General features: G+C 39.5%; 1 protein-coding gene and 1 long non-coding RNA gene across 2 annotated transcripts in view; one reads left to right on the forward strand and one right to left on the reverse strand.

Annotated features, from left to right (window-relative positions):
• LOC127523782 (bone morphogenetic protein receptor type-1A-like) overlaps positions 1 to 19,417 on the reverse strand; it is a 40,259-nt gene that overhangs the window by 6,367 nt on the left and 14,475 nt on the right. The window contains exons 3-4 of the mRNA XM_051914861.1: positions 11,712 to 11,953; positions 41 to 212 (exon numbers count right to left, since the gene is read on the reverse strand). Coding sequence (XP_051770821.1) covers positions 41 to 212; positions 11,712 to 11,784 — 245 coding nt within the window. The 5' untranslated portion in view covers positions 11,785 to 11,953. The remainder of the gene's footprint in view (positions 1 to 40; positions 213 to 11,711; positions 11,954 to 19,417) is intronic.
• On the forward strand, positions 13,122 to 18,118 carry LOC127523783 (uncharacterized). Its single transcript, XR_007932936.1, has 2 exons — positions 13,122 to 14,680; positions 17,207 to 18,118. It is a non-coding gene; the product is annotated as an uncharacterized LOC127523783 (long non-coding RNA).

A 19,417-nucleotide genomic window follows, 5' to 3' on the forward strand; every position in this document is an offset into this window, starting at 1 on the left:
GCTGAAATTGGCTGGTGTGAGCATTAGGAAAAGCACTCACTCGCAGGTGTTGTTTTTGGCATCTTCGGGGCAGTGGCCTGAGCAATAACAGCTAAGGAAGCGGGCAGCATCCTCGGGGGCCACGGTGGACCCGTCCCCTGCCTGTTGTCTCTTTGGATCCGATCCGGGCTTGACCCCAGTGCCGTGAAGCATGTAGTCTGGGTTCTGCCCACCTAGAAGGGTTGAAATAGGGGAAATCAGATTTTTAGACCACATAGACTGTGAATGTCTCTAATAGCTTCATCATTATGGCTCAATATTTACACAAACATTGAGTCATTGAATTTAAGTGACATATGAAGGCCAAGTATGGTAACCCATACTTGGAATTTGTCCTCTGCATTTAACCCATCCAGTTAGTGCACACACACATTAGGAGTAGTGAGTAGTGAACACGCACACTGCAAACCGTGGATGCACCTGGAGCAGTGGGCAGCCAGGGAGTGATTGGGGGTTAGATGCCTTGCTCAAGGGCACCTCAGTCATTTCCTGCGGGTATTGAGAATTGAACCTGCAACTTTCGGGTTACCAGACGGACTCTCTAACCATTAGGCCATGACTGCCCTGCAAATTATTTGTGCACATCATTATATTTTCTTTAAAAGTGTCATGACGTGAGAAATCAAATTTGCCTTGATCTTTTGATATATAATAGGTCTTTGTACCATTAAAACTTCCTGCAAGTTTCAAGAGCTTAAAACGTCCTTCTCATTATAAGTAAAGCATTTATTTAATCAAGCTCCGAAAACAGCTCATTTGGATATCGGGGGACTTGTGATGTCACACATGCAAATACATTTGCATATGCCTGCCTCCAGAGCAAGACATCGATGAATGTTCAGTTGCTTAACGGCTGGGACACTTGCCTACACTCGATGCAAGCGCTGCATAAAAAGCAAATAGAACCCATTATATTCACTTAACAAATAGAAACCATTAAAAATCACTTCGCCATTATCAATCACAGTTCGCAAAGAAACCTTTTTTGACAGAAGAGGCAGTCAGCTGTATTGGATCCGACAGCAGCTACATTGCAAATTATAAGGAAATTATTTCATAATGCTTTGTCGGTAAATGACAGTTTTATATGGACAATGTTTTCAAAACACTTACTCACGTGCAATAGCGAGTGGGTGTTAATACTGCTTTCTATGTAATGACGTAAACCAATCATAACCATGGTCAATTACTGACAAGCCTTAAAAGGAGCCGCCCCTTAAAAATGGATCATTTCAGACAGAGGGTCAGAAAGAAGGTTGAAAATAATTGTTTTTCCACATATATATGCAAAACTTTATTAACGTAAGTGAACCTAAAGGAACATTTAAAAGTAATGAGCCCTCGTAATCTTTAATCAAAATAACTTCCCCTCCCTCTGATGACATGTAAGAAAAGTAGAAAAAGAGAAGAAAGAAAAAAAAAAAAAATTCACAACCAAATCACAGCCACATGAACACAAATCCCCTGTTATTCCCTTTGGTCTATGCTGAATTATACTGCAGGGAATCTAGGGATCTTAGATAAATAGGTGGGAGTGAGGAAAACAGATCACCATAGACTGTGAGTAAAAGAGTGAGATAAGGATTGAAAACTTGGACAAAGAGAGAAAGAAACGTAAATTTCTCTGTGCTGTAACCTGATCCGTCTGAGTGTGTGAGCATTTGTCGCAGACAGACAGGGTGCATATGGCCCCAAGCACAAAGACTCATGTGTTTAGTATTGCTGTGGGTGCTTCCTCTTAGAGCCCTGCTGCTTGTCCTGCAGGTCTGGGCAGGCCTAAACCCAGTCAAAATAAGCCCACACTAAAACAGGCATGCTGCTGTTTAGTAAAACACCACATTCCACACCTAGAATCTCATTACTAGAGCTGTGCTTCAGATCCATCCCACGTCTTAGACTCCTTTAGACCTGCCTTACATCTCTCTCTCTGAATAAATAACATAAATATTAGATAATAAATAGGCAGGAGATAGAAATCCAAACAAATATAAATGGCAAAACTCCATCCAGTAGGCAGATCTTACCTGCTATCAGCATAGTTACACGACAGCAACACCTCCAGCCGTATCAGCTGGGGTGGAGACCACTAAAGTGATATACAGTCTGATAACACAGAAGCGTGGAGCCAGGACGCTTTATACCCTGAGAGCTGATATCAGCTGGGGGAATGAAGAGGACGTGGCATTATAATATCGGAGGAAGAGAATAAACAAACCGTTTGTTAAACATCTACAGGAGAGTCACACAATTCAGTGAATCACAATTCATCTCATATAAATACATTGCTCCTAATCAGATGTTGCTTCAATACATGTCTACATTCATATTCAGTGCAATCAATGAAGATGCAAGTCATGTAAATAAGCAGAAACTTCTAAAACTCTATTTTAAGTGCAGTCACAGCTGCTTCTATGTGGACTGAAGCAAAGTAAATATGGACTATATCTGTGACACTGAGAAAGTGCATAAAAGGCAGAACAGAATGGCAGAAGTAGTGGGGTGAACCTCATGAAAAAAAAAAAGTACAGATCACATTACACTCCAAAATCAAACGACACACACACACACACACACACACACACACACACAAAATTAGATTTGGGATATAAATAAAATCAAGCCTTTTTTGGACCTTTGAGACATTTTAATTTCCCACACAATTTCTCGTCACTCTAATTTCAGGAGTTTTTGGTAACACTTTACAATAAGGTTTAATTTCTACAACTTCCATTTGACAACTACATAAGTTAACATGAACTAACAATGAAATATACTTCTAAAGAATTTATTCATCTTAGTTAATGTTAATTTTAACATTTCCTTATACATTATTTAAGTCAAAAGTTGTATCTGTTAATATTATTTAACGGACCTAAGCTAATATGAACTTACAATGAACAGTTTTTTTAAAGTAACATTAACAAACATTAAAAATACTTTAACAAACGTATTGCTTATTGTTAATGTTAATTGTAAAATGCTAATTGTTAATGTTAGTTAATGCATTAATGAAACCTTATTAAAAAGTGTTACAGATTCTTTTTTTTTACATTTTTTATTTCTCATTAGATGTTCAATTACTATAAAAAATACTGTATTGCAGTAAAAACAAATGCCAGCATACAATCTTTTTATTTAAACCATCATAAAACCCCTCATGCATAGTTAATCTTCATAAATTAAAATATATAAATTTACATTAAGTATATTTAATATAATTAATGCTTATTTAAAAATCTTAATGGCCCTAAATGCAGGCATTATTTCCTTGCAGCACTTTGTAATTTCTTTCATTTTGATTGTGGGCTGAAATATGATCTGGGCATGTTTCATGAGATTCACCCAGGGACTTGAAATGATCTGAGTGGAAAAACATCATGCTCAGGCCAGGAATGAAAGTGTGCTTGACAATGCAGCGGCTATAATCAGTTTTATTGAGAAGGATCCTGGAACAGATGTGTCAAACACGATAAGATGTTATTCAACACCAAGTCAATTTGTGGAACATCGCTTACAAAAGAACGTGTCACGAAACATTCTGTTGAATGGCCTGAAGGTGAAATGCTGAGAAGTGGGATTAGAAGGGAAAGTGAAAGACCAGATTAGGAACACAAGAGACAGGATTATAGTGTGTAAATATGAGGTTGAAGACCGGGTCGAGTGGCACGAGCTCTGGAGACTGATCAAACACTCTCGAGTCCGCTCTAGTGTGTCCTTTCTTTCTCTTTTCATGTAATACTTTGTCTCCTGGTGTATGAGTCAGTCCATTCATATGCTGCTTTCCTGCAATAGCCAGCGATATAAATCTTCTGTTTATGTGTCATAGTTCAGTTTTTGCAGATGAGAAATGTTCGTTTGAAGCCATGAAGGATTCCCATGGCCCCCTCCATTTGGGCAAAATGCAAAATACACGGCAAAAGCATTTGATGTAATATCTTTGATCACTTCACAGTTTAGTCCAGGCGCCGTTGCTGTCACACAGGGCCCAGTGTGATAATGGAGGTGGAAACCGGTAACATAAACATGGTGGAATAGAGACAGGAAAAAGAAAGAAAGAAAATATTGCTCTGAAATCCCTGCTCTCAGCGAGAGGCCAGTAAATTGAAGGAATGCGAACGGTGTAGTCAGAAACACAGGCTGCTTTTAAGAGCGACTGTAAAAGGCAGGCTAATCTGTTATGATGTGTTGAGCCCTACACGTCCTAACAGCTACAATGCGCAGATAAGCGTGAGCTAAATTCCCGCAACCACAACAGCGGCACACAAACAACTGCAGGGCTCAGGAATGTCATCTGAGCTGAAACAGGTTTTGAGCCAGAAGGTTTACTAAATCAGAGCAGATGGGACTTGTTGCGCTATCTCCTCTGAAGTACCTCTGAGGCACCAAGTGATTCATTGACATTACGAAGCCACTGAATACATTTGCTCACTTTCCCCCTCTCTGCGTTTTTCCTTGGCTTGGAGTGAAGGATCTACAGAGCATCGCCGTGCTCCTACATGTGTGCTTGATTGTGGCTCGCCGTCACCGTGGAGTCTGAGGTCTGGCAGTACTCAGGCAGTAATGAGTCCTGCTGACCGCATTCTCCCAGCCTGTAGGCTGCTCAGCTCAGACTCCAGTGCCAGCCTCTTAAAGAGACACTTCGACTCCATTTTCCATACAGTCGGCCCAAAACATATACACAGGACTCTACAGTTACACGTTTAATCAAAGTAGATGCTGTGAAACACGCTCACAAGCCCCAAGCAACAGGTGAGGCCAATCAGCAATCCCATGGTGTAGACAGGTAAAGCAGTTTGTAGTTTATCACAGTGGCCCCAAACGTATTTGTACACTTAAAGGATTAGTTCACTTCAGAATTCAAATTTCCTGATAATTTACTCACCCCTATGTCATCCAAGATGTTTATGTCTTTCTTTCTTCAGTTGAAAAGAAATTAAGTATTTTTCAGGATTTTTCTCCATATAGTGGACTTCAACAGCTACCAATGGGTTAAAGTTCCAAATTGCAGTTCAAATGCAGCTTCAAAGGGCTCTACATGATCCCAGCCGAGGAATAAGGGTCTTATCTAGCAAAACGATTGTTCATTTTTCAAAAAAAAAAAACTATACTTTTTAACCACAAATGCTCGTCTTGCACTAGCTCTGTGATGCGCCACGCAGGTCACGCGTGACATAGGCGGAAGTACCGAGCAAGTGTTTACAAAGCGAACATGCAAAGACTAAGTTAAACAACGATGTCGGGCGATTTTGAATTTGGAGGAGAAAATGAGAGTTTTTCACCCTACTTCCGCCTACGTCACGTGTGACTTTTACTACGTGATTACGTTGGCGCATCGCAGAGCAGTACAAAATTAGCATTTGTGGTTAAAAAGTATATATATATATATTTTTTTTTTTTTTAGAAAATGACCGATTGTTTCGCTAGACCCTTATTCCTCGTCTGGGATCGTGTAGAGACTTTTGAAGCTGCATTGAAACTGCAATTTGGACCTTCAACCCATTGGTAGCCGTTGAAGTCCACTATATGGAGAAAAATCCTGGAATGTTTTCCTCAAAAACCATGATTTCTTTTTGACTGAGGAAAGAAAGACAAACATCTTGGATGACATGGGGGTGAACAAATTATTAGGAAATTAATTCTGAAGTGAACTAATCCTTTAAGTCACGCTTAAAATTGTCTGAATGTCATTGCATGAAAAACAAACCAAAGTGGCATATACAAAGAAAAAGTACGCTTCTCCACAAACTACCTTTTCTGAGCAACTTTGTTTTTTTTTTTAGTTCGCCATCATTTACTCACCCTCATGTCATTCCAAACCTGTATGATTTTCTTCTGTGAAACACACAAGAAGATTTTTTTTTTTTTCTCTCCATACAATAAAAGTCTGAGGGAACCAATGTTGCTTTTGACCCCACTGACTAATTATATAGACAGAAACAGATGAAATATTCTTCAAAATATCTTCTTTTGTGGTCTCAAGGTCATTCTTCATGGATATTTTCCAGTCAGTTTCTCTTAAGTTCAAAAGTGTCCTGACAGATTAACCACCAGCGTAGTTCATCATATTAACGGTTCCACAAAACTTGACAACCAGAAAGTGTCTAAACCTTTTTGTCTCCATTTTGTATAATAAATCTATATTTTGAAATCTAACTTTATTTTGTGAAATGTCTTCTTGACTGAAAAGTGTTCTATACATCTTTAAAATAAACGCCACTTGTTTTGATTTCTATAATACTATCATTTTTTTGTAATATGGTATAAGTGTCCACATACTTTTTATGGCCTACTCATGACATTGTGTTGCTTGAAGACTTTGTCAGCGTAAGATGAGGCAGTAGCTGAAGCTTTAACTCCAGGGTAAACATCTGTGGTTTGACCCTATTAAAGCAAAGGGTAGAGTTGGCAGCTCAGAGTCGCTATTGAAGCTGTAATGGGAGGCTGGTCAAGAGGTGAGCGACGAATATGAGTGCTTCATAGATTTCACACCTTGATAAACAGGCTATGCTAGCTGCTTTTGGTTTCTGTAAAATACAAAAGTTACAGAAAGATTGCAAAGAAGCTGTTCTGCAAGTAAATTTTAAAAGTACAGACCGAAACGTAGCCTACTTTGTGGACAAATGACACGTAAAACCAATCAGTCTCCATGCGTTCTCTGAGTTGTAGCTATTATTTCTTAGCACTGCAGTAAGGCTTAACAGGAAATGATGCAACGAGCCAGCCAAGTCTCTACGAGGGCGTTTGGCTCACAAGCCTATAATCAAGACACTAGTCCTCATGACAGTCTCACAGTGTCTGCAGCAGAAACGTAGGAGAGGGTAAATAAAAACACAAAAATCCTCCAAGATGTCCTGGTTCCAAAATACATCACTGGGTATCCATTAGATACATCAAAATAACATGTGAATCATGTCTCCTTGAGGGACGGCACGTAGGAGGTTTGCCCTTCTGTGAGAGGCTTAAATATTAGAGACATTTATTTATTAAATTCCTACACCAGTTATTCATTAAAAACTGTACAACAAAAAGTAACCGAACAATGCGGAAAGGCCAGGCTGTAGGTTGTGGGCTGGCAGGAACGACTTAAGATTTAAGTGGCCGTTAACCTGAACCTGCCATTATTATTTATTTACTTTCATCTCTTTAATAACGATCATTATAATTATCACATGGGCTCCCATTTCAGAGCCAAATCCCCCAACACGTAATAATCCAGCACTATTTGAACACCAGCTTGTTAAAAATGGAATGAGGGGAAAGAAAAAAAGGGAACATGTGGAAAACAACGGCCTGCCTGACACAGACCAATAAAGTTGGCTGCCTTTATGAAAGAAAAGCTCTAATGGGCTTGGAAACACCTCTAGAGCCAAGTACCCAACAGCAAGCTGTAAAAGTGAGAGTTCAGACCGCCTTTAACAGGCCCCTGCACCGCACCGCTGAACATATGCTCGCTAGAGTGCATGCATGTCAACGTACAGAAGCTCAATATAGTCCTCTATTCAAATGCTTCAGAACGTGTTGTCCACAAAAACAAGGAAAGGCACAGTCACGCACACCAGCACAGGCCTTCATTGTCAGTCGGTAATGATTATTTCCTGAAGAGCAGCACGCATTTGGCATATTTAGTTTGCTACCTGTCAGCCAGCGCAATACAGGAAATAGTTAAAGTGTCAGGGAAACTCACAGCACCGACAATAGACTCAACAAGCTTCCTGTAGTAGGGCCTGGGCGGGCGGCCCAGCATGGTATAGCAGTGCAGGATGGGAAATGAGGGCACAGGAACACTGAAGCAAGTGATTTATTCAAAACTAATATTAATAAGCATGTTGTAGCCATCAACCAATAAATAGACAAAAATAAAATAAAAAAAAACAAATTGTAAAAAAAAAGATTGTAGCAATCTTATTAAATGCTACAAGTAAATTTAGACATCACATTTTGAGATTTGCTAAATATTTAAAGGGTTAGCTCACCCAAAATTTAAAATTATGTACTCACCCTCATGTTGTTCCAAAAATCGTAAGACCTTTGTTCACCTTCAAAACACAAATTAAAATATTTTTGATAAAATCTGTTTTTTTTTTGTTGTTTTTTTAAATTTATCTCCCATAGAAAGCAACGAAATTACCACATTCAAGGCCCAGAGAAGTGGTAAAGACATTGTTAAAATAGTCCATGTGCCTACAGTGGTACAACCTCAATGTTATAAAGCAACAAGAATACTTTTTGTGCACAAAAAAACAAAACAAAATTAACTACTTTATTTAACAATTTGAACTGTTGTCACACGCAGTTGACACAGTGAACAGTGCAAGCTTTCATGTTTACGTCACAAACACCGGCTCAGTATTGACCAAACTGTTAACCCGAGCACTACGACGCATGCGTGTGATGCCGACGTTGGAGCCGGCCAATACTGAGCCGGCGTTTGGACATAAACACGAAAGCGCTGAACTGCGGTCACTGTGTCAAATGCGTAGTCTGACAGGGTAGAGAAAAAAATGTTGAATGAAGTCGCTATTTTTGTTTTGTTTTTGTGCACAAAAAGTGAACCACTGTAGTCATATTGACTATTTTAACAATGTCTTTACTACTTCTCTGGACCTTGAATGTGGTAATTTAGTTGCTTTCTATGGGAGATAAAAAACCTCTCGGATTTCATCAAAAATATCTTAAATAGTGTCTTGCGGATTTGGAACGACATAAGGGTGAGTAATAAATGGCAGAAATTTCATTTTTGGGTGAACTAACCCTTTAATACATTCATGCTAAAGGGATCCCAGGGAAAGCCATGGGAAAAAAAAACTAAACCAAACTAAAGATATAGAACAAATCTAGTGAGCTCAATATTACCACAATCTCTGAGAATTTACAGTATAAATAAAAATGCTTCATTTTGATTGTTATATTTTAGCCTACTTGGGTTTCCTCACAGACGAGTAACTAGATCTTCCTGCTGCCAGTTTTCCTGTCCTGTGAGGCTCAACTATAAGTGCTCAACCTCACCTTCTCCACTGAAGGCAGAAAATTCCATAGCTCGTTTATTAGTTCCAGTATTGAAAGCCTGTGTTAAATGTGTTGAATGACATGACATTTCTCAGAAGAACATGCCGCCATATGCAGTCAGGAGAGATTATTCCATGTCAGAAGTTGACCTGCCCTCAGATCAGCTTTCACCAAAAAAAAAAAAAAAAAACATAAAACAACAAAACACGCTCAGCAGCATTCATTTGCAGTTCAACTCTCACCCTGTCTTGTTCTCACTGGCAGTCCAGTCTCCCTCACCATTTAACAGGAACCTTTGCAATGACCGAGGGTAGTTACCCTTTGTTTTAAAGGCTCTGGTTGACTTTACGAGTGAGAGAAATTGCTGCCAGCACCCATTTCTTCTTTTGTTTCTTTACAGGGAGGGGAACAGCAGAAGGAAGAATATATTTAAAGAGCCTAACAAGCAGACGGTGACCACCCCAAACAATTGTAAGGTTAAAACTGTGTCAGTGCAGTGAACAAAAACAACTTTTAAACTGTTGTACCAAACAAATTTTCTAAAATGCATTCCCACCCCAGAGACTTCGAATTGCCTTGGTCATTTCCTTTTGTATACAATATTATGAGCTTAACTCTGAAAGGAGGTAATGGGGTTGTGAGCTTTGACATAGTAATTTAAACTTTTTAATCTCTTTCGATCTGTTTTGTTCCTAACAGACTCCGTAGAGGCATAACTAATTCTTGATAGGAGGAAAAAGCTCTCTCCCATGGCTTTCATGTTGCCAAGAATAGACAGCGTTTATGACTCCAAGATATCATTCCCTGAAATAGAAAGGCACTTAGAAAAATAAACTTCAAAGAACTAAACAGAAACAGATAGTAAGACCTCATGACATCAGCGGGCAACTCTGAGATACTCAAGAGTCAAATGTAAACAATGAATCTACTGTTTTTAAGCAACAAGGGTGGACCACTGCAAAATTGCTGAGTGTTATTTTGTAACCTGGAAAACTTGTTGACTGCATAACATAATATTACGTAACAAAGTGTACTTTGACTCATAGCTAGGCTCACATGGAATCTGTGCACGCAAATATACACAGAACGTGGCACAGTTCTCAACAGAACTGCATCCGTCACTGACAAAGTTTTACACATCACCAACATCTTTATTTATTGAATATTTTGGCTTACTTGTTAAGCTTTCAGCTATTGATAAGCATCAGGTATTTTTGGACGGTGTATATAGCAATTTGTCTGTCTACAAAATGACATGCATCAAAAACTGTGATTAAAGGTACACTATGTAACTTTTTTTGTTCAAAATTCATTTTAATTTAACAATATTACTATTTTACTGTATTTTTGATAAAATATTATTAAAAATATTATCATCCCAAACTTTTAAATGGTATGTATACCTGCCCCCCCCCCCATTCAAAAAAAATTCTAAATAAATTAAAAAAATTCTTATAAAATAGACCATAGAAAGTTTTTGTGTGCTTTGCTCAAACACTAATTCAATTCACCCTACAACTGCAACTGCCTACATTAACACACTAGTGTAAAACCTTAGAGGAAAAACAGCATTCACCTAAAATACACATTTACAATCTTGCTCATTGACACCCTCTTCCCCCATTCCTCTCCTTAACATATAAACACACTCACAATTTCAAACCAATCACCCAAACCATTGTTTCCATGAACAGCCAAATGTGACCCCAACGGCCTCTCCACACACCCAAAGATGTGTATTGTATCCAATACAATCACTGCTAAATAAGTGAATGAACTACCTAAAGACTACATGAATGCCACACAACAGTCTCTAACGGGGGCCATTACATTCTGATAATGTGAGTCATTTGAGAGAAAAGAAGTGTGCAGTCCCTCATGTCTGCATTTACCTGAAATAGAGACAAAGTCTCCATTACTGCCGACCCATATGAGAGAAGATCAGAAGGGCATCAAATCAATAAAATTAAATAATGTAATTCAGATGAATATCATGGCAGAAAGCGTTTGTTTGCTAATGCATCGCAAATGTGAAGAGACGGGTTCTGTGCTTTCGGGGCCTGATGAGAATAAAAAGCGAGGCCATTATCCTGCTATGTTTTTAAAGGCCACCATCCATTAAAACAGGCAGTGATGCTTCTGCAAACACTGGGTATCATCCAAATACGACGAAATCAATTCTCCTGCTGCTTCAGTCTGCTTTGTATTATAAATTGCTGCTGCATTTCTATTGTGCATCCAGATGAAACAAAACAGATGATCCTTTCAGTCATCTCCAGTTTTTGCCTTCTTCCCTCACTCAAACAAAACCAAACAAAAAACACATTTTTGTTTGCTATAGGGGTTTGTGATTCAAAACAGACACACTGCATCTACTGCCAAGCATCTGTATGGTCCACTGAGAAGTAAGCAATGGTCAAGTGTAGTGTTGTCAAAAGTACATACTTCGATAAAGTTTTTAAAAATGTGACGCTTTGAGGGCTGTTGAGTGGATTCGTAAACACCTCTGATTGGCCATTGTGTTCACACACTCATCAGATATGTCTGTGATTGGCTACAATGATCAACACTTCAAAAGCGTCACATTTTTAAAATTTCAGTACCGACTTGGTATCGAAGTCAATACTTCTGACAACACTTGTCAAGTGCAGACAAAACTGGCTTACCCTCAGCCGGCAGCGAGAGGAGGACGGCAGCTCCCAAAACGGTAAATACGATGACCATGGAGGTGCTTTTCATGATGTTGGCTTAGATGCAAAACTGTATGGCTGTCTTGGTCGTGCCGTACTCTTCCACTTTTAAGACAACGAAGTGACCAATTAGCGATGAACACGAGTAGACTGATGAAGAGTATGTGAGAGTGATGAAGGATTCAAGGCCTCTTTACAGCCTCCTCCTGTTTAAGACCCTGTAATGAAGAGAGAGGAACACTTATTAATATTTCAGATCCATCATTGTGACATGTTTCCTTCCTCAGTGCCAGAAAGCAAGCAAGCAAAAGAGGACCGGGGTGGTATTCAAATTCCTTTGCACTTCCATCTTAGCACCATGACTTGTGAGAGCGTGAACCCTGACCCTGTATCAGAGGGGAGATGTGGAATGGCGGCTCTGGAAGTCTGGAAGACTGCTTAAAGGGATAGTTCACACAAAAATTCTTTCATAATTTACTAACCCTCATTTTGTTCCAAACCTGTATAACTGACTTTCTTCAGTGGAATACAAAAGATGATATTTTGAGAAAATATCTCGTGTTGTTTTGTCCATATACAGTAGAAGCCAACGGTCATCAGAACTGTTACCAACACTCCTCAAAATATCTTCTTTTGTGTCATACAGGTTTGGAACAAAACGAGGAGTGTCCCGTTCAAATGGCTGGTGTTGGGTTCTGTCCAGCGCTAATAACATAATGTGTCTGCTCTCTCTTAGCTCCTGCTTGTCTCGATGCAATTAGTGGCTCCCAGAAGCTCTGCGGGACTGGGGGCCTGAATTAACAGGCACAGAGAGGGGGCCGGTGTCTGTCACTTTTCATTTGGCCGAGGGGGACAAAGAGCCCCGACCTGCGCCCTACTTTTCACACTTCCCTGACTCCTGGGTAATGGGGAAACAAAAGGCGGGGCTCCTCTGGCTTACAGGGACCCCTTAAGACTGACTGGATCCCTCTCCACACAGGACCACAGGGCATGGGATGGAGAGGTAGGACCTGCAACAGGTTTTAACAACTTAACCCATCTCTGTTAAAAGGCAGTTCACAGGCAGTACAATTAACTTATTGTACACAATGGCTTTTTTTTAGCAAACAAGAATAAAAAAAAAAATGTTCAAATATAGTGTGTCTCGTTATATCCATAAATAGAGAAAAATTTTGCTTCGGCTACTTTGACGCATGTGGGAGTGTCATAGGTTAGTTGTCACAACGAGCGAGAAAGGCTGCCATGGAGCATGCTAAATCTCAAACCTCCGGGGAATCACCCGTTTTACAGAGGAGCTACAGCTTGCAAAAATAGAATGCGACAGAGCTTGTAATAAAACAAGAATCTGCATTGGCTTTTCTTTTCGGAGATGGTGAGAACTGAGGGATTTGAAATGTTGTAAAAGTGATGCAGAGAAGGCATTTTTATTACTCAACAGTTTAATAAGGTATTTTATTGAACAGGTAAATTGCCATATGTAGATCTCTAATAGAGTTCATTGTAAAGCATTATTGTGAAGGGTCATTTCATTATGGTTGTAGCGATGTGCTTGAATTCATTTTTTAAGGAAGTACCATGTCTATTAATGGGTGTAGCTAAAGTAACATCTTTAGCTAGTCAGCATGAGAGCCTTTCCAACTAAACTGGTTATATCTCTTAAGCCTAGTAGTTCATATTTTATGAGCAGTAGGATAACCATATTAATCTGCACAGTCACGCAGTGCCAAAGCACAGCCAAAACAATGTTCTCCCGCAAAATGCATGCATTCGGCTAGAAGGCCAAAAGTTACATATTGTACCTTTAAAGCCTGTAAATAATCAGAAACACTTTGTAGTTTCGCCTTAGGTAAGATAAAGGCCAAAGACTGGTAAAAACATGCCAGGACTAGTCAGCGCGGAAAGCTTTGGGGCCTGAGGACAGGAAGTGTGCTGACAGAGAAAGAACAATCCTATCATAAGGCTCCTGACACTTACACTTATATCTGTGAACAAGATCATCCCCACCACAGTCACAGCTCACAAACAATATTAAATAAAGTAAAAAAACAAAACAACAAAAAAAACAACAACTTTATATTCAAAAATAAATTATTTCCAATCCGAATCACAAATACATGTTTTGGAAAATCAATTTTCTCTAGTTAAGAATTACTAGAATTACTACAGATGTGAATGTGCAGAGGCACACAGCTTAATATCAATAACAGAGTTTGAAAACTGGCACATAGTGAATCTCTGCAGCAGACAGACCACTATTAAATCAGAAGGCAAAGGTGCCATAAAGTTGTGCAGCTAAATTGCATAATTTATAGTCTCACTGAGCATTCTTTCAGAGAAAAGCTCCTCATTAATTTCCTTTGAATGGATGAAAGACCAGAGAGATGGGGGTACAGGTAAAGCAACTGTAGCCACCATATAGAATGACCACACCTTATAGCAAATCACTGAGGCATGGCGTGTGGTTTCTGGAAAGGCATTCCCACAGTCTTCAATCATATGATGCTTGAAAGGGAAGTCACCGTGGAGACAGAAATCCGAGGAAGAACAGAGCGAGCTGTGTCACTCGTTTCCCTAAAGATAATGCTGCTTTGACAGGTCCTTTGAATATCTTTGTTTTTTCAGCTAAGTCCATTTCATAGAATAAAAGGCTAACAGCAAGACGCCAAACATCCCCTTTCAGACAGGTTTTGGAAAGTCAGGTGAGATCAACAACAGTGGGGATCAGCCGAGATCCTTAAGTCTGTGGTCTTGATCGATGCACAATGAAGAAAAAGAATGTGAATGTGTGTGTGTGTGTATGTGTGTGTGTGGGGGGGAGGGGTATCACGCAGTCCGTGAGGGACATTAACGGCGGGTCCTTGTGGTAATTACAGTATGTCGGGCAGGAAATCCAAACGTTCGCCTATCATCCATCAACCTCAAATATGGCTTATCATTTGAAACACGTAAGTAGTAGCAACTTTACATGGCTGCTTGCTCTAACGTTAACCTAGATAAATGTGTTCGTGCAGAGTGTGGAAGGCAGCTTAAGTATAGCGCGCTTACTGCATGACATGGAAGCGCCAGAGCAATCACTTGCATTTTTAAACTTAAAATACTCTGCCATTTTTTGTCATACAGATAAGAGTAATCATTCTGAACTGTAAAGGGTCTACTTTTATTTGTGTACTCTCACAATAACAACAAAACATTCTTTTGTAAATAAAGAAAACAAACAGGATGCGCTTTCTGCCATCTCAATCTCCCTGAACAGCAGCGCGTCACATGAAAGGAACCGAAATTTAGAGTATAGGCTACTTTCCTCACAGACATGAGAAATATAAATCTTAAATGTCTACTTTTAAACTAACCATTTTAAATAAAAAACAAATACTCTCCGGTTATGTAATCCATAGGAAAGGTGCATTTCTCTCTATAAGTGCATTACTGCGGAGATGATGTGTCAGCATCGTCTACTTCATCTTTGCGGCCGACACTGACTCAGAAAACACTAGTTTATTAATAAACAATTAAAACGTTATTTTATGATAATAAACATATATAAACTTGCTATTATCCGACACATTCATAATCATTACTTTTGCCAGTGCTTTGGGGCAAGCTTTATGCGTGCCCTTGAGCATGAGGCATGTCGCCCCTCAGTATATTTAAGTAATTAAATTAATATTAACGTGCGATTAGTCGACTAATGGCTTAAGTGAACAACTACAAGTCGAATAGAAAAATCTTTAGTCGGGGGAAGCCCTAGCGACAACATACTACTAACGCAACTCAACCAATCCTCCCCTTTATTTTGCGCATACCTTGGGCTGGAACTGTTTAAATGAGGAATATTATGATGTGTACGTTCCCCGAAGAAAACATGAGGTGTTTCAGGGAGTTAAGAAACATAGCATAATAGGTCCTCTTTTACTAAACCTAGTCTAACACAATGTTCAGTGTAGACAGCATCACTGATTATAATGGATTGTATTTGCTTTTGTCGCATTGCGTTGTGTCACTTTACGCCATTTGCCTTCTTTTAAATATGAACTATTTACTTATTATTTTTAAAAATTAACTTTATATATTATATTTATATGTTAAGTTTATTAACATTAACTTCATCAAAGGAGCATTCGATGATGGTAAAAGTAATCTAAATGGAAAAAACAGGTGAAACGAGTATACACAATTCAATAACCAATATCGACCTATAGCAGAAAAAAAAAACCTCTAATATCAGCAGATAACCAATATGGTACCGATTTATAGCGCATAGGTAATGAGAAACTCTTAAAAGCATTGGCAAAAGTACATCACCAAATCTGTGCTAGTACTGAAATGCATCCATTTCTATACAGTCTTCAGGAAAACAAGTCCCCCTCATCATAACACATGCAAACAACAACACAAACATGCTTTTCACCAACGCCAACCATGCTCTCTAACTCGCAGATTGAGTGAATGTGGTATGTGGATATGTGTGCTGGCATGCGTTTCCCTGGCCCCTCCTGGGGGCCCCTCCTTGCAGGCAGCCCAGCGCCTCGCCTGCCTCTCAAGTCACGCCGGCCAGCAGGGAGAGCAGACTTCCTGGCTCCACTCTCATTGTTTGCTTGGCTGCTTCTGAGGCTCATCCAAGGCTGGATTACCATAAGAATACTGAAACGTTCCTGCAGAGCACTCCCCTTCCAAACCTCCTGCTGCACTTCTTCTCTCCTGTCCTCCTCCTCCTCCCCCTCTCTGCCCTCCTCTATCTATCATTCCCTGCTGGCCGCAGCTCTTCCAATATCTCAGTCACGCTCTTCTACCAGGACAGCCCTCCCACAGCCTGCCTTCAGTTTCTCTTCACATTTACAGCCCGTCTTTGGTTTGTATCTGCAGCTTATGTCTGAACAACTCTCAAGAGATACACAGCGCTCTAATGGAAATATAAAAGGGTGTTATTTGGGTATAAGATGTGAATTTAGATGTACAACTGACTGTATCTGACTTGATACCAAAAAAAGTGCAGGAGGGTAAAAATGAATCTTTTTGTGGGTTCATCTACAAAAAAGAAAATCGAGTGGAAAGTGCAGAAAGTTGAAAGGAAGGAAACTAGGGCGGAGGTTTGTGGCAACAGACACAGGGCTCTATCCAGACAGTCGTGGGTTCAAGAACACACTGATGATGGTGTGCGTAGTCTATTGAGGTCATGCTGCTCTACCAATCACCCACGTAGAGGGTACATATTAATGTACCTTGGGTCCTTCTGTGCTCCATTTACCTGTTTTTACTCATGTTTTTATTCATGTTGGCTGACATTCACTACCAGTATAAAGTCTGCACACTTAGAATTTATTTATTTTTTTAATTTGTAACAGTTTTCATCTTAGTTTTAACATAAAATAATAACACTGCTACAACGTATTAAAATAAGAAAACATTGATTTGATGGTTTTCTTTTTCAGTACACAAATGTAACAAAATCACAATCCACTTTTCCTCTTCAGGAAAAAGAAAGCAAGTCCAACTCCCATCGATCCATATGTCTAGACAAGTACTAGACTACAAGCTGCGCTGAGACTGACTGCTTCCAGAGAGTCCCATTTCTCTTCTCAACTTCAACACCTGTGTGGACCCTGCTATAGCTAATGCTAGCATCTCATTCCAACACAATGTAGTTTTACAAACATAATATTTCCTCACACGAAAGACACAAACTTTACTAAAAGTAAGTAAATATGTCTGAGAGATGTTGTGTTAATGGTGGCTCAGAATTACTGCTGTAAACACTCTTTGTTTGGACTTACAAGCCCTGAACAGATCCTGGGAAACTTGCGCAGAGGCTGCTGTGGGTTCACAAGACGGCTAGATTCATTCTAGTCTGTAATTACAACATTGAGCTGAAAATAAGGCTTTGTTTAAGCAGATGCACACGCTCCAGCACATTCCACGACCAAATGTAGCCTAGCTCTCCAGAGAGGGCTTCACGTCACTGAGACATATGGTCGGGAGGTCCCGTTCTGGACAACACACCAGAAGGCCCATGTTCAGTTCAACAATCACAGATCAGCTCTGCTGGAAATTAGACAGAAATGAACTCTGTGTAGTGTTCTGCATTATATTGTTACCATAACAAACCAAATATGCTTTTGAATGATAGTGTATCTGTATTTGTATCATGGTCCAGTCATGTGGCTATGAAGACTCAATTACTATTACTATATATACTTTTCTATTGGTCATGAGAATTGTTGAAATGAAACAAACACCTAGTGACATATGGGGTCAAATGGTTAAAATTGCCAAATACTGCCCAATTACTCTGGTTGAGGCTTCTGGGATCTGGGAATATCTGATCTATTCTATTCAAAACATCAAAGAAAATTGGAAATGTATAAAATAAATGCCTATGTCTTCAATGACTATGAAATAGCTTTATTGTAAGATCTTAAAACTTCTGTATTAAAAACACAGAATATTTCCGAACTGAAAACTTGTGGGGTTAGAAAAAACTGCAAGAGCTACAAGCATGTGGACATCTCTTAGGACTTCATTTTTCTCCATATATTTTTTCCTCTTGCCAATTTTTGATTCAGAAAATTGTGTTCTTCACCCAGGGATGGTCACCTGAGTTCCCTTAATCTACATGTCTTATGAGTGTGAAATCCTGTCTGACAGATCACAGACCACAGTGCGGACCTGTGCAAGCCAATTCCTTTTGGACAAGGAGAACAAAATCCATTTTACTAAGTGGCTAGTCCCTCTGTGTATAGAAACACATGTCATCCAGCTGGCAACTGAAAGTGACATTGCCCCCTTCAAATTGTTTTGAGCTGAAGGACGTTGCCCTGATGAGCAAAGCATAAAAGTGCACTTCATGCAGGGGTCTCCGATGTCTCCAATTCTCTAGGCAGGACGCTAATGGCTGCGGCAGGAGGTTCCTCTGTATCAAACAGATCGTTTTCACACTCTGCAGAGCTCGTGCTGCCAGAATGTCTAATCCTGCATGAGCTTACAAATCAAGATGTCTGCCACAAGGTGTTTAAAAGGATGCTATTTTTTCTTTCTTATCCACATAGATTGGAGAGACATACAATGGCACTGCTGGAGATCTTTTTTTCTTATCTCTGTGGGGTGATGGTTGTTTTTCAAGCGCCAAGGTTTGAGTTGTTGTCTCTCAAAAGGGATTGGGCATGACACAGAATGGAAAAAGGTGCTGCATTTTCCATTACCTGCTTACAAATTCCATGACTGTGGAATGATAAAGAGGTTTTATCATCTGTGGTAAGCTTTCTTCCTGCCCCATAGAGGCAGTTTGGTATAAGCAGAAAACTTCAGCCTGAGGCTTCTGGGATGGTTCATGTACTCAACAAGTCCAGAGTATAAAAATTAAAAAAAAAGAACATTTTTAAGAAAACTCCATGCTTTTAAAGCGATAATCTAACCACAAATGAAAATTCTGTTATTTACTCACCTGATGTCGTTCCAAACATGTATTTCTTATTCAGTGACAAAAGAAGTTTCAACAGTTTTTGGTCAAACAATGAAAGTCAGTGTGGTCTAAAACAACAATGACCTCCATTGACTTGCATTGTAAAGAACCTTAAGGTTATTCTTTTGTGTCTACAGAGGAAAACAAGTCATAAAGGTTTGGAACGACATGAGAATAAGTAAATGATGAGAAAATTTCCATTTTTGGATAAACTATGCCTTTAAGT

This window comes from Ctenopharyngodon idella, chromosome 12 (assembly GCF_019924925.1).
Source record: "Ctenopharyngodon idella isolate HZGC_01 chromosome 12, HZGC01, whole genome shotgun sequence".
NCBI lineage: Eukaryota > Metazoa > Chordata > Actinopteri > Cypriniformes > Xenocyprididae > Ctenopharyngodon > Ctenopharyngodon idella.